Source organism: Lissotriton helveticus, chromosome 12, assembly GCF_964261635.1.
Source record: "Lissotriton helveticus chromosome 12, aLisHel1.1, whole genome shotgun sequence".
In the NCBI taxonomy this organism is placed as follows: Eukaryota; Metazoa; Chordata; class Amphibia; order Caudata; family Salamandridae; genus Lissotriton; species Lissotriton helveticus.
The window spans coordinates 903,172,218-903,187,172 of record NC_136073.1 but is presented as its reverse complement, the minus strand read 5'-3'; the positions used below and the strand labels follow the sequence as shown (position 1 = coordinate 903,187,172).

The 14,955-nt window shown below is 56.6% G+C and overlaps 1 protein-coding gene across 1 annotated transcript; it reads left to right on the top strand.

Moving 5' to 3' along the window:
• Positions 1–6,127: 6,127 nt before the first annotated feature.
• Positions 6,128–13,428, top strand: LOC144799093 (serine/threonine-protein kinase SBK1-like). Its single transcript, XM_078670284.1, has 3 exons — positions 6,128–6,287; positions 8,552–8,754; positions 12,724–13,428. Exons 1-3 carry the CDS (start codon positions 6,128–6,130, stop codon positions 13,426–13,428), a joined length of 1,068 nt encoding a protein of 355 aa, XP_078526410.1.
• Positions 13,429–14,955: the final 1,527 nt, after the last annotated feature.

Below are 14,955 nucleotides of genomic sequence, written 5' to 3'. Positions count from 1 at the left end.
AGTCTGAGGGTGGTGGGGCCCATGAGGGGCTTTGAGAGTCAGTCTGAGGGTGGTGGGGGCCATGAGGGGCTTTGAGTCAGTCTGAGGGTGGTGGGGCCCATGAGGGGCTTTGAGAGCCAGTCTGCGGGTGGTGGGGCCCATGAGGGGGCTTTGAGAGCCAGTCTGAGGGTGGTGGGGGCCATGAGGGGCTCTGAGAGCCAGTCTGAGGGTGGTGGGGGCCATGAGGGGGTTTGAGGGGCAGTCTGAGGGTGGTGGGGGCCCATGAGGGGCTTTGAGAGCCAGTCTGAGGGTGGTGGGGGCCCATGAGGGGCTTTGAGAGCCAGTCTGAGGGTGGTGGGGGCCCATGAGGGGCTTTGAGAGTCAGTCTGCGGGTGGTGGGGCCCATGAGGGGCTTTGAGAGTCAGTCTGAGGGTGGTGGGGCCCTCAGGGGGCTTTGAGAGGCAGTCTGAGGGTGGTGGGGGCCCATGAGGGGCTTTGAGAGTCAGTCTGCGGGTGGTGGGGCCCATGGGGGGGTATGAGAGGCAGTCTGAGGGTGGTGGGGCCCATGGGGGGCTTTGAGAGCCAGTCTGAGGGCGGTGGGGGCCATGAGGGGCTTTGAGAGTCAGTCTGCGGGTGGCGGGGGGCCCTCAAGGGGCTTGAGAGTCAGTCTGCGGGTGGTGGGGGCCATGAGGGGGCTTTGAGAGTCAGTCTGCGGGTGGTGGGGGCCATGAGGGGCTTTGAGAGGCAGTCTGAGGGTGGTGGGGGCCATGAGGGGCTTTGAGAGGCAGTCTGCGGGTGGGGGGGCCCATGAGGGGGTTTGAGGGGCAGTCTGAGGGTGGTGGGGGGCCCTCAGGGGGCTTTGAGAGCCAGTCTGAGGGTGGTGGGGGCCCCTCAGGGGGCTTTGAGAGGCAGTCTGAGGGTGGTGGGGCCCATGAGGGGGTTCGAGAGGCAGTCTGAGGGTGGTGGGGCCCATGGGGGCTTTGAGAGCCAGTCTGAGGGTGGTGGGGCCCATGAGGGGGTTTGAGGGGCAGTCTGAGGGTGGTGGGGCCCATGAGGGGCTTTGAGAGCCAGTCTGAGGGTGGTGGGGCCCATGAGGGGGTTTGAGGGGCAGTCTGAGGGTGGTGGGGGCCCATGGGGGGCTTTGAGAGCCAGTCTGAGGGTGGTGGGACCCATGGGGGGGTTTGAGGGGCAGTCTGCGGGTGGTGGGGGCCCATGAGGGGCTCTGAGAGCCAGTCTGAGGGTGGTGGGGGCCATGAGGGGCTCTGAGAGCCAGTCTGAGGGTGGTGGGGGCCATGAGGGGGTTTGAGGGGGCAGTCTGAGGGTGGTGGGGGCCCATGAGGGGCTTTGAGAGCCAGTCTGAGGGTGGTGGGGGCCATGAGGGGCTCTGAGAGCCAGTCTGAGGGTGGTGGGGGCCATGAGGGGGTTTGAGGGGCAGTCTGAGGGTGGTGGGGGCCCATGAGGGGCTTTGAGAGCCAGTCTGAGGGTGGTGGGGGCCCATGAGGGGCTTTGAGAGCCAGTCTGAGGGTGGTGGGGGCCCATGAGGGGGTTTGAGAGGCAGTCTGCGGGTGGTGGGGCCCATGAGGGGCTTTGAGAGTCAGTCTGAGGGTGGTGGGGCCCTCAGGGGGCTTTGAGAGGCAGTCTGAGGGTGGTGGGGGCCCATGAGGGGCTTTGAGAGTCAGTCTGCGGGTGGTGGGGCCCATGGGGGGGTATGAGAGGCAGTCTGAGGGTGGTGGGGCCCATGGGGGGCTTTGAGAGCCAGTCTGAGGGCGGTGGGGGCCATGAGGGGCTTTGAGAGTCAGTCTGCGGGTGGCGGGGGGCCCTCAAGGGGCTTTGAGAGTCAGTCTGCGGGTGGTGGGGGCCATGAGGGGGGCTTTGAGAGTCAGTCTGCGGGTGGTGGGGGCCATGAGGGGGGCTTTGAGAGTCAGTCTGCGGGTGGTGGGGGCCATGAGGGGCTTTGAGAGCCAGTCTGAGGGTGGTGGGGGCCATGAGGGGGGCTTTGAGAGTCAGTCTGCGGGTGGTGGGGGCCCCTCAGGGGGCTTTGAGAGTCAGTCTGCGGGTGGTGGGGGCCATGAGGGGCTCTGAGAGCCAGTCTGAGGGTGGTGGGGCCCATGAGGGGGCTTTGAGAGCCAGTCTGCGGGTGGTGGGGGCCATGAGGGGCTTTGAGAGCCAGTCTGAGGGTGGTGGGGGCCATGAGGGGGGCTTTGAGAGTCAGTCTGCGGGTGGTGGGGGCCATGAGGGGCTTTGAGAGCCAGTCTGAGGGTGGTGGGGGCCATGAGGGGCTTTGAGAGTCAGTCTGAGGGTGGTGGGGGCCCATGAGGGGCTTTGAGAGTCAGTCTGCGGGTGGTGGGGGCCATGAGGGGCTTTGAGAGCCAGTCTGCGGGTGGTGGGGCCCCATGAGGGGGTTTGAGAGGCAGTCTGCGGGTGGTGGGGCCCATGAGGGGCTTTGAGAGGCAGTCTGAGGGTGGGGGGGGCCCATGAGGGGGTTTGAGAGTCAGTCTGCGGGTGGTGGGGGCCCATGAGGGGCTTTGAGAGTCAGTCTGCGGGTGGTGGGGGCCCATGAGGGGGTTTGGGAGGCAGTCTGAGGGTGGTGGGACCCATGGGGGGGTTTGAGGGCCAGTCTGAGGGTGGTGGGGGCCATGAGGGGCTTTGAGTCAGTCTGAGGGTGGTGGGGGCCATGAGGGGGTTTGAGGGGCAGTCTGAGGGTGGTGGGACCCATGGGGGGGTTTGAGGGGCAGTCTGAGGGTGGTGGGGGCCCATGAGGGGCTTTGAGAGCCAGTCTGAGGGTGGTGGGGCCCATGAGGGGGCTTTGAGAGCCAGTCTGCGGGTGGTGGGGCCCATGAGGGGGCTTTGAGAGCCAGTCTGAGGGTGGTGGGGCCCATGAGGGGCTTTGAGAGTCAGTCTGAGGGTGGTGGGGGCCATGAGGGGCTTTGAGTCAGTCTGAGGGTGGTGGGGCCCATGAGGGGCTTTGAGAGCCAGTCTGAGGGTGGTGGGGGCCCATGAGGGGGCTTTGAGAGTCAGTCTGAGGGTGGTGGGGGCCATGAGGGGGCTTTGAGAGTCAGTCTGAGGGTGGTGGGGCCCATGAGGGGGCTTTGAGAGTCAGTCTGAGGGTGGTGGGGGCCATGAGGGGGTTTGAGAGTCAGTCTGAGGGTGGTGGGGGCCCATGAGGGGCTTTGAGAGGCAGTCTGCGGCTAGGGGCCCCATGAGGGGCTTTGAGAGTCAGTCTGAGGGTGGTGGGGGCCATGAGGGGGCTTTGAGAGTCAGTCTGAGGGTGGTGGGGCCCATGAGGGGGCTTTGAGAGTCAGTCTGAGGGTGGTGGGGGCCATGAGGGGGTTTGAGAGTCAGTCTGAGGGTGGTGGGGGCCCATGAGGGGCTTTGAGAGGCAGTCTGCGGCTAGGGGCCCCATGAGGGGCTTTGAGAGGCAGTCTGAGGGTGGTGGGGCCCATGAGGGACTTTGAGAGTCAGTCTGAGGGTGGTGGGGGCCCATGAGGGGCTTTGAGAGGCAGTCTGAGGGTGGTGGGGGGCCCTCAGGGGGCTTTGAGAGCCAGTCTGAGGGTGGTGGGGGCCATGAGGGGCTTTGAGAGCCAGTCTGAGGGTGGTGGGGGCCAGGAGGGGCTTTGAGAGCCAGTCTGAGGGTGGTGGGGGCCCATGAGGGGGTTTGGGAGGCAGTCTGAGGGTGGTGGGGGCCCATGAGGGGGCTTTGAGAGGCAGTCTGAGGGTGGTGGGGCCCATGGGGGGCTTTGAGAGCCAGTCTGAGGGTGGTGGGGGCCAGGAGGGGCTTTGAGAGCCAGTCTGAGGGTGGTGGGGGCCCATGAGGGGGTTTGGGAGGCAGTCTGAGGGTGGTGGGGCCCATGAGGGGGCTTTGAGAGGCAGTCTGAGGGTGGTGGGGCCCATGGGGGGCTTTGAGAGCCAGTCTGAGGGTGGTGGGGGCCCATGAGGGGGTTTGGGAGGCAGTCTGAGGGTGGTGGGGCCCATGAGGGGGTTTGGGAGGCAGTCTGAGGGTAGTGGGCCCCATGAGGGGGTTTGGGAGGCAGTCTGAGGGTGGTGGGGCCCATGAGGGGGTTTGGGAGGCAGTCTGAGGGTGGTGGGGCCCATGAGGGGGTTTGGGAGGCAGTCTGAGGGTAGTGGGGCCCATGAGGGGGTTTGGGAGGCAGTCTGAGGGTAGTGGGGCCCATGAGGGGGTTTGAGAGGCAGTCTGAGGGTGGTGGGGGCCCATAAGGGGCTTTGAGAGCCAGTCTGAGGGTGGTGGGGGCCCCTCAGGGGGCTTTGAGAGGCAGTCTGAGGGTGGTGGGGCCCATGAGGGGGTTCGAGAGGCAGTCTGAGGGTGGTGGGGGCCCATGGGGGGCTTTGAGAGGCAGTCTGAGGGTGGTGGGGGCCCATGAGGGGGTTTGAGAGGCAGTCTGAGGGTGGTGGGGCCCATGAGGGGGTTTGGGAGGCAGTCTGAGGGTGGTGGGGCCCATGAGGGGGTTTGGGAGGCAGTCTGAGGGTAGTGGGGCCCATGAGGGGGTTTGAGAGGCAGTCTGAGGGTGGTGGGGGCCCATGAGGGGCTTTGAGAGCCAGTCTGAGGGTGGTGGGGGCCCCTCAGGGGGCTTTGAGAGGCAGTCTGAGGGTGGTGGGGCCCATGAGGGGGTTCGAGAGGCAGTCTGAGGGTGGTGGGGGCCCATGGGGGGCTTCGAGAGGCAGTCTGAGGGTGGTGGGGGCCATGAGGGGCTTTGAGAGCCAGTCTGAGGGTGGTGGGGCCCATGAGGGGGCTTTGAGAGTCAGTCTGAGGGTGGTGGGGCCCATGGGGGGCTTTGAGAGCCAGTCTGAGGGTGGAGGGGCCCATGAGGGGCTTTGGGAGTCAGTCTGCGGGTGGTGGGGGGCCCTCAGGGGGCTTTGAGAGTCAGTCTGAGGGTGGTGGGGGCCCATGAGGGGGCTTTGAGAGTCAGTCTGCGGGTGGCGGGGGGCCCTCAAGGGGCTTTGAGAGTCAGTCTGCGGGTGGTGGGGGCCATGAGGGGGGCTTTGAGAGTCAGTCTGCGGGTGGTGGGGGCCATGAGGGGGGCTTTGAGAGTCAGTCTGCGGGTGGTGGGGGCCATGAGGGGCTTTGAGAGCCAGTCTGAGGGTGGTGGGGGCCATGAGGGGGGCTTTGAGAGTCAGTCTGCGGGTGGTGGGGGCCATGAGGGGGGCTTTGAGAGTCAGTCTGCGGGTGGTGGGGGCCATGAGGGGCTCTGAGAGCCAGTCTGAGGGTGGTGGGGGCCATGAGGGGCTTTGAGAGCCAGTCTGAGGGTGGTGGGGGCCATGAGGGGGGCTTTGAGAGTCAGTCTGCGGGTGGTGGGGGCCATGAGGGGCTTTGAGAGCCAGTCTGAGGGTGGTGGGGGCCATGAGGGGCTTTGAGAGTCAGTCTGAGGGTGGTGGGGGCCCATGAGGGGCTTTGAGAGTCAGTCTGCGGGTGGTGGGGCCCCATGAGGGGGTTTGAGAGGCAGTCTGAGGGTGGGGGGGGCCCATGAGGGGCTCTGAGAGGCAGTCTGAGGGTGGTGGGGGCCATGAGGGGGTTTGAGAGGCAGTCTGCGGCTAGGGGCCCCATGAGGGGGTTTGAGAGGCAGTCTGCGGGTGGTGGGGGCCCATGAGGGGGTTTGAGAGGCAGTCTGAGGGTGGAGGGGCCCATGAGGGGCTCTGAGAGGCAGTCTGAGGGCGGTGGGGCCCATGAGGGGGTTTGAGAGGCAGTCTGAGGGTGGTGGGGGCCCATGAGGGGGTTTGAGAGGCAGTCTGCGGGTGGTGGGGCCCATGAGGGGGTTTGAGAGGCAGTCTGAGGGTGGAGGGGCCCATGAGGGGCTCTGAGAGGCAGTCTGCGGCTAGGGGCCCCATGAGGGGCTTTGAGAGTCAGTCTGAGGGTGGTGGGGGCCCATGAGGGGGTTTGAGAGGCAGTCTGCGGGTGGTGGGGCCCATGAGGGGCTCTGAGAGTCAGTCTGCGGGTGGGGGGGCCCATGAGGGGGTTTGAGAGGCAGTCTGCGGGTGGTGGGGGCCATGAGGGGCTTTGAGAGTCAGTCTGCGGTTGGTGGGGCCCCATCCGTAGAGAGGCCCCTGCGGGGTCTCTGCGCGTCAGTGACTTCAGTTTGCTGCCTCTAATTGCAGTGTTTTTGCCTCCAGGGCCCCGGGAGCCGCTGGGGGCCCCATGGACCCGCCCCATGACACCGAGTCCCTCCTGCGGGAGCTGATGACGGTCATCGCCCGGACCACGGAGGCGGTGGACATCGGACAGCGCTTCGAGGTGGAGCAGAAGCTCGGCCAGGGCACCTTCGGGAGGGTGCTGCGCGCCCGGCACCGCCAGTCCGGTAAGTACGCCACACCCTGGGGCCTTCATTCATCTGTTGATCCGCAGCGAGGCCCCCGCCGCCCCCAGGGCCCTGCGTGTCTGCGATACTGCTTCCAGACTTATCACTGCATCCGCCGGGGGCATCGGACTGGGGAGGTAGAGGGTAATGCTAACGGGTGCATGGAGGGGGCCTCACTGAAGTGTGCTCTCTTCTTCCCCTTGGAGGTCAGCAGCTGAGGTAGAGGTTTGCTAGAGGTATCCAAGCTCTGAGGTGTGCTCTCTTCTTCCCCCTGGAGGCCAGCAGCTGAGGTAGAGGTTTGCTAGAGGTATCCAAGCTCTGAAGTGTGCTCTCTTCTTCCCCTTGGAGGCCAGCAGCTGAGGTAGAGGTTTGCTAGAGGTATCCAAGCTCTGAAGTGTGCTCTCTTCTTCCCCCTGGAGGCCAGCAGCTGAGGTAGAGGTTTGCTAGAGGTATCCAAGCTCTGAAGTGTGCTCTCTTCTTCCCCTTGGAGGCCAGCAGCTGAGGTAGAGGTTTGCTAGATGTATCAAAGCTCTGAGGTGTGCTCTCTTCTTCCCCTGGGAGGCCAGCAGCTGAGGTAGAGGTTTGCTAGAGGTAGTCAAGCTCTGACGTGTGCTCTCTTCTTCCCCCTGGAGGCCAGCAGCTGAGGTAGAGGTTTGCTAGAGGTAGTCAAGCTCTGACGTGTGCTCTCTTCTTCCCCTTGGAGGCCAGCAGCTGAGGTAGAGGTTTGCAAGAGGTATCCAAGCTCTGAAGTGTGCTCTCTTCTTCCCCCTGGAGGCCACCAGCTGAGGTAGAGGTTTGCTAGAGGTATCCAAGCTCTGAGGTGTGCTCTCTTCTCCCCCCTCGGAGGCCAGCAGCTGAGGTAGAGGTTTGCAAGAGGTATCCAAGCTCTGAGGTGTGCTCTTTTCTTCCCCCTGGAGGCCAGCAGCTGAGGTAGAGGTTTGCAAGAGGTATCCAAGCTCTGAAGTGTGCTCTCTTCTTCCCCTTGAGACCAGCAGCTGAGGTAGAGGTTTGCTAGAGGTAGTCAAGCTCTGAAGTGTGCTCTCTTCTCCCCCCTCGGAGGCCAGCAGCTGAGGTAGAGGTTTGCAAGAGGTATCCAAGCTCTGAGGTGTGCTCTTTTCTTCCCCCTGGAGGCCAGCAGCTGAGGTAGAGGTTTGCTAGAGGTAGTCAAGCTCTGAAGTGTGCTCTCTTCTTCCCCTTGGAGGCCAGCAGCTGAGGTAGAGGTTTGCTAGAGGTATCCAAGCTCTGAGGTGTGCTCTCTTCTTCCCCCTGGAGGCCAGCAGCTGAGGTAGAGGTTTGCTAGAGGTATCCAAGCTCTGAGGTACTCTCTTCTTCCCCTTGGAGGCCAACAGCTGAGGTAGAGGTTTGCTAGAGGTATCCAAGCTCTGAGGTGTGCTCTCTTCTCCCCCCTCGGAGGCCAGCAGCTGAGGTAGAGGTTTGCTAGAGGTATCCAAGCTCTGAAGTGTGCTCTCTTCTTCCCCTTGGAGGCCAGCAGCCGAGGTAGAGGTTTGCTAGAGGTAGTCAAGCTCTGAAGTGTGCTCTCTTCTTCCCCTTGGAGGCCAGCAGCTGAGGTAGAGGTGGTTTGCTAGAGGTAGCCAAGCTCTGAAGTGTGCTCTCTTCTTCCCCTTGGAGGCCAGCAGCTGAGGTAGAGGTTTGCTAGAGGTATCCAAGCTCTGAAGTGTGCTCTCTTCATCCCCCTGAGACCAGCAGCTGAGGTAGAGGTTTGCTAGAGGTATCCAAGCTCTGAGGTGTGCTCTCTTCTTCCCCTTGGAGGCAAGCAGCTGAGGTATAGGTTTGCTAGAGGTATCCAAGCTCTGAAGTGTGCTCTCTTCTTCCCCTTGGAGGCCAGCAGCTGAGGTAGAGGTTTGCTAGAGGTATCCAAGCTCTGAAGTGTGCTCTCTTCTTCCCCTTGGAGGCCAGCAGCTGAGGTAGAGGTGGTTTGCTAGAGGTATCCAAGCTCTGAAGTGTGCTCTCTTCTTCCCCCTGGAGGCCAGCAGCTGAGGTAGAGGTTTGCTAGAGGTATCCAAGCTCTGAAGTGTGCTCTCTTCTTCCCCTTGGAGGCCAGCAGCTGAGGTAGAGGTTTGCTAGAGGTATCCAAGCTCTGAAGTGTGCTCTCTTCTTCTTCCTGGGAGGTCAGGAGTTGAGGTGTAGCTCTGGTTGAGGTATCCAAGCTCTCAAGTGTCCCCAGTTGTCCCCAGGAGCTGGGGCAGGGGTCAGTGGTGTGGGGGTGGTAGTCCAGTTCTGAAGTGTGTCTCTTCCTCCTCCAGGTACAACGATGGCTCTGAAGTTACTGAGAAGGAACCAGATCAAGAGGCGGTCCTTCCTGCGGGAGCTCTGCCTCTCCCTGCTGCTGTCCTCTCACCCCTCCATCATCAGCACCTACCGGCTCTCCTGCCAGACTCCCTACCACTACGTGATCGTGCAGGAGCTGGCCACGGCGGGCGACCTCCACTCCTGCGTGGACCCGAAGGTAGGGGCAACCTCTGAGTGTCTGTTACTACAGCCAGGACTGCTGGCTTTGTTGAAGCCAGGCCTCAAACTCTGTAAACTGCTGAGGGGCAGTGATGTCAGGCTGCCAAGGAGGGGGCCCTGGGGACAGTACCCTTTAAACTTTTTAATCCCCCCTCCCCTAGTGGAAAAACAAATCACCCACCCCCTCAGGAATGTTCACAATTATTCTACTAAATTGCCAATGTTTAAACATGTCTAGTCTCAACACATTGCAGGTAAGTTCTGTTACCATTTCAAAAATACAATCAAATACATGATTGCAAAACATACTGTTCTGGTCAGCCAGGCCTTGCTGACGTGTCAAAGTATCCACAGCGTGATTATTAGAAATGGTGGTGTAGGTTTGAAGGATATTTGGAGTCCCTTCCCTTTTGACACACACTCCCAGCCAGGATATAAATGACAAAAGATGTTAATAATGGCCCATGACAGAGCGGCTCACGGCTGGGCATTCTATTCCACTGAAAACAAAACACTGTTATCAGCATCAGACCCTGGAGCCCCCCCCTTCTCTGGGTTCACCCAAGGGCTCTCGAAGGGGGCCCTCCCTATAGTTTGAAGACCCCCTGAATTAGGGGTATATTCTAAGGGTTTCTCCAGGAGTTCTAAAGAAGTCCTATGTTCCACTCAACATAGAAGGGCACTCAACAGTCCTACTAAGGGCACATTTATCATAAATTCCGGCAGCGCAGCATAGTGCAGCGCAGCAAACCATCTTTCTCGGCTGGTTGAAAGGGCAGACAGGCACCCTATTCCAGGGGTGGTAAGCGCTATATAAATGCAATTACAATACAACACAATATTTAACATTATGCAGCGCGTTCTTGACTTTTCCTTGTGCTGGTGCACAAGGTGCTGCCGAGGGCCAACGCAGGTCCCCACGCACCATGGTGCAAGGGGGCCTGCGTTGTAAGCAGGATTATTTTTGTGCAGAAAGCGCCACCTTCCTGCACAAAACAATTATCTGAGGCATTTCCTCTTTCTGGGCCCGATTCACAGAATGAAGTTAAGACTCAATCCTAAACTTGCTACTATTTTGCTATTCACAGAATGAACTTACTACTTTTGGCATTCACATAATGAACTTACTACTTTTGGCATTCACAGAATGAACTTACTACTTTAACATTCACAGTATGAACTTACTACTTGAACATTCACAGAATGAACTTACTACTTTTGGCATTCACAGAATGAACTTACTACTTTAACATTCACAGTATGAACTTACTACTTGAACATTCACAGAATGAACTTACTACTTTTGGCATTCACAGAATGAACTTACTACTTTTGGCATTCACAGAATGAACTTACTACTTTTGGCATTCACAGTATGAACTTACTACTTTTGGCATTCACAGTATGAACTTACTACTTTTGGCATTCACAGAATGCACTTACTACTTTTTGCATTCACAGAATGAACTTACTACTTTTGGCATTCACAGTATGAACTTACTACTTTTGGCATTCACAGAATGAACTTACTACTTTTGGCATTCACAGAATGAACTTACTACTTTTGGCATTCACAGAATGAACTTACTACTTTTGGCATTCACAGAATGAACTTACTACTTTTGGCATTCACAGAATGAACTTACTACTTTAACATTCACAGTATGAACTTACTACTTGAACATTCACAGAATGAACTTACTACTTTTGGCATTCACAGTATGAACTTACTACTTTTGGCATTCACAGAATGAACTTACTACTTTTGGCATTCACAGAATGAACTTACTACTTTTGGCATTCACAGAATGAACTTACTACTTTTGGCATTCACAGTATGAACTTACTACTTTTGGCATTCACAGTCTGAACTTACTACTTTTGGCATTCACAGAATGCACTTACTACTTTTTGCATTCACAGAATGAACTTACTACTTTTGGCATTCACAGAATGAACTTACTACTTTAACATTCACAGTATGAACTTACTACTTTTGGCATTCACAGAATGAACTTACTACTTTTGGCATTCACAGAATGAACTTACTACTTTTGGCATTCACAGAATGAACTTACTACTTTAACATTCACAGTATGAACTTACTACTTGAACATTCACAGAATGAACTTACTACTTTTGGCATTCACAGAATGAACTTACTACTTTTGGCATTCACAGAATGAACTTACTACTTTTGGCATTCACAGAATGAACTTACTACTTTTGGCATTCACAGAATGTACTTACTACTTTTGGTATTCACAGAATGAACTTACTACTTTTGGCATTCACAGAATGAACTTACTACTTTTGGTATTCACAGGACTTAGGATTTTGTCTTAAAATAAACTTAAGACAGACTTAAGACAGATTTAAGTTAGGATTTTGTCTTAAATCTGTCTTAAGTTTGTCTTAAGTTTGTCTTAAGACAAACTGAAGACAAAATCCTAACTTCTATGAATGCCAAAAGTAGTAAGTGCATTATGCGAATACCAAAATAGTAGTAAGTTTAGGATTGAGTCTCAAGTTCATTCTGTGATTCTGGCCCTCTATGTCTACTGCAGAAGCAGCGCAAATAGAAAGAGGAAAAAACTAGGGGAAATAAAGATATTTCTCCTCGTTTCGCCTCACTTGGGAAGGCACAGAATTTTGACGCACTCCCAGGTCTACCAGGAATGGTAAATGCGGGAATGCACCAGAATCCATGGGTGGATGTGTGTGAACACCCACGATTCACCCAGGGAACCCCTCCCCGGGGAAGAGTAATGCAACGCAGTGATTTGCGCTGCGTTGCGGAACTCTAGAATTATCAAACGACTCAGGGCCATGCAACGTGGCCTTGCATGGCTTCATAAATCTAACTCCGTAGTTACATCGCCCTTGCACACCCTTGCGTGGCGGAAGGACGACACAACTCATTCAAAAATATGCCCATAGGTGCCTCTGCCGCTATGGTTAGCGCCGGCTATCCGCATTTTCTATTGCTTCCATCAGGACTCGCGGCACATCCTTCGCACAGGCGTAGCTATCTATCTTCTGTCATTTATAAGGTCCGCACTTATTGAGTGCTATAAATCACTGTAGCCAACTGTAAAGTTAATTTGCCTCGCCTCTAAGCCAAATGATTTCTGCAACCATGACAATACTTCAATCAATCAATCAATCAATCAATTTGTAAAGCGTGCTACTCACCCGTGAGGGTCTCAAGGCACTGAGGGAGGGGGTAAGGGGGTGCCGCTACTGCTCGAAGAGCCAGGTCTTGAGGTGCTTCCTGAAGGTGAGATGGTCCTGGGTCAGTCGTAGGTGTGCAGGGAGGGAGTTCCAAGCCTTGGCTGCCAGGTAGGAGATCGATCTTCCTCCGGTGGTGGTTCTACGAATCCGTGGGACGGTGGCGAGGGTGAGGCTGGTGGAGCGGAGCTGGTGGGTGGGACTGTAGAACGAGAGGCGTTTGTTGAGGTATGTGGGGCCCATGTTGTGTAGGGCTTTGTGTGCGTGGGTGAGGAGCCTGAACGTGATCCTCTTGCTGACGGGGAGCCAGTGCAGGTTTCTCAGGTGGGTAGATATGTGGCTGTGGCGAGGGATGTCGAGGATGAGTCTCGCGGAGGCCTTCTGTATGCGTTGCAGGCGTTTCTGAAGTTTGGCTGTGGGTCCAGCGTACAGGGCGTTTCCGTAGTCTAGTCGGCTGGTGACGAGGGCCTGGGTGACGGTCTTCCTGGTTTCGGTGGGGGTCCACCTGAAGATCTTGCTTTAGTCTGATGGACAGGGAAGTCCAACACAACCCATTTGACCAGCCACCTTGACTCGAGTCCCTCGGCGAGAGCAGGATTTAGACATGAAAGTAGCACAGAGGTCCTCTGGGGGAGGGGTTTATTAGTATCTTTGCCCCTTGTAGAACAAGGCCACCATTGTTGGCTTCCATCAGTCCGCCATCTTGTATAACTGGCTTCTCTCCTCTCTGGCACAGGTTGGCATGGCGGAGGAGAAGGTGAAACGCGTGGCCAAGCAGCTGGCCTCTGCCCTCGAGTACATGCACGACCGCTCGCTGGTGCACCGGGACGTGAAGCCGGACAATGTCCTGCTGATGGACAGGGAGTGCCACGACGTGAGGCTCAGCGACTTCGGCCTGACGCGGCTGGAAGGCTACTCCATGGTCTGCACCTCACGAATCATCCCATACATGGCCCCCGAGTACTGCCAGCTCAAGAGAGGCCAGAGCCTGGTCATGGAGCCCAGTCTGGACGTGTGGGCCTTCGGGGTTCTGCTCTTCACCATTCTCACCGGGCACTTCCCGTGGACCCAGGCACTGCCAACGGACAGAGAGTTCAAGGCCTACATGGTCTGGCAGGACCTGGCCGACGACACCTTCACGCCACCCTTGTGGAGGAGGCTCACCCCGGCCACCAGGGTGATGTTCAGCCGACTCCTGGCACTCTCTCCTGCCAGGCGGCTGTCCGTGGAGGACATTGGGAGATACCTGGACACCCCGTGGAAGGTGACCAGTCTCCCCAGTAACGCAGTGGGCAGTGTCAGCAGCGCGGAGGAGGACAGCAGCCCGGCCATGTCTGAGGACCCTGAAGCGCCCCAGGAACCCCCTGAGGCCAGTGCCCTGTACCTCCGGACAGAGCTGCACACGTGGCTCTCCGTGGGAGCAGAGGTGGAACTCACCTGAGAAGGAGAACCCACGGTGACGCAAGGTAAGCTATTTAGGAAAATGACGTTTCATTAATAATTAAACACACCAGCAAATAATCATTGAAGAAGGTGTGGCGCCGCGGCTAGGGCGACTGACTCCGGAATCTGGGGTTCTCGGTTCGATCCCCGGCACCGGCGGCAGATTAGCCCAGCACCATGTGACTCTGGGCAATAGCTTGCTTAATCTTCCCGACGGCCCCCAGTGCCTAGAGACCCTTACAGGTGAGTGTGCGCTTTACAAATGTGGAGTATTATTATTATTGAACAGGCAGCTTCTGCTGGGCGGGGATTACCACTGTTTCACTGACGCCATCAGCGAGCACACCCTGGGCCGTGAAACCAACATATGGGCGTCCGTGATGTCATCACTGTGAGCCAGTACGGTCAAACGTGATTGGTGCTGATGAGGTTATATTTGCAGTGAGCTGTTTTCTTAAAGCCAGTGTGCGGTCACGGGCAACTATGGAACTTGACTAATGAACACGTGATTATTTGTACTTTGTCACTTTCCATACTTGCATTATGTATATTTAATTATTGTATATTTGCACACAGACATATAGTCGTTTGGGCTAAGTGGACCTGATTTCTGTGGAAACTACAAAGCAAAATATCCACACACTGTGAATTTTTGTAATATTGCCATTTGCGCAAACGATGCTTTGAGATATAATCACTCACTTGTAATTGAAAAAGGCTTTCTTTTTATATAATAACAAAATTAATTTGTTTTTATCAAAATTTTTATGCTTTTTAACCTGTGTGTACTTTTATGGATGAATTAAATCCGAATAAAGATCATTTGAATTGAATTGAATTGAATTGATTGGTGCTGGGTTAACAAGGGGGCTGAAGACGTCACGTTACCATTTTGCATTTTCAGAGATGTTTTGCAATGACAAGGCTTTCAGAGAATGTTGTTTCATCCTTAACCCAGTGCTGTAGGTGGCCCATCCAGAGGGCGATGATGCACCCTCTGGTCGAGCGGAATGACCACGGTCTGGGCATCTGTCCATCCTCTTCTCAGGAAGACCAACCATGCCTCCTGAAGGCTCCTTCTTCAGCCTGAGCCTTCTGAACTAGCATCGCAAGTGCGCAACTCAAACTCCTCCCCTTGGCGCACGTACAACTCTGAGCGCTCTCTTCTTTCACAACCTGTGGTACAACCACCTTTGGCCCCCTGTGCCATGGGTTGGGCGAGGCCACTAGAGCTTCTGTAGAACACACAGGTGGCCATAGGTGCATGTCACAGCGCAGCATTGATGAAGATTCCAGAGGGTATTATCATATGATAACTGCCCCGAATCCAGTCTGCAGTAGGCCAGGGCTCATGAGGGGGGGTGCCAATGAACTCAGCGCCAAAGTTCTGTAGAAGTCATTAATGCCATCAGAGCACACTCCCTGGAAGCGGCAGGGGTTCAGAACACCTTAATGTGCTTGATGGGCATTGTTTTGACACCACACTGAGTATGTTGGTTATAGAAGCCTCAGAGTCAGAGGGACA

What these genes read in the sequence shown, in the direction of transcription:
- LOC144799093 (XM_078670284.1), top strand. Translation starts at nt 6,128, where the DNA reads ATGGACCCGCCCCATGACACCGAGTCCCTCCTGCGGGAGCTGATGACG. An exon ending in CGCCCGGCACCGCCAGTCCG is followed by an intron (nt 6,288 to 8,551) that starts GTAAGTACGCCA and finishes TTCCTCCTCCAG; the next exon opens with GTACAACGATGGCTCTGAAG. An exon ending in ACTCCTGCGTGGACCCGAAG is followed by an intron (nt 8,755 to 12,723) that starts GTAGGGGCAACC and finishes TCTCTGGCACAG; the next exon opens with GTTGGCATGGCGGAGGAGAA.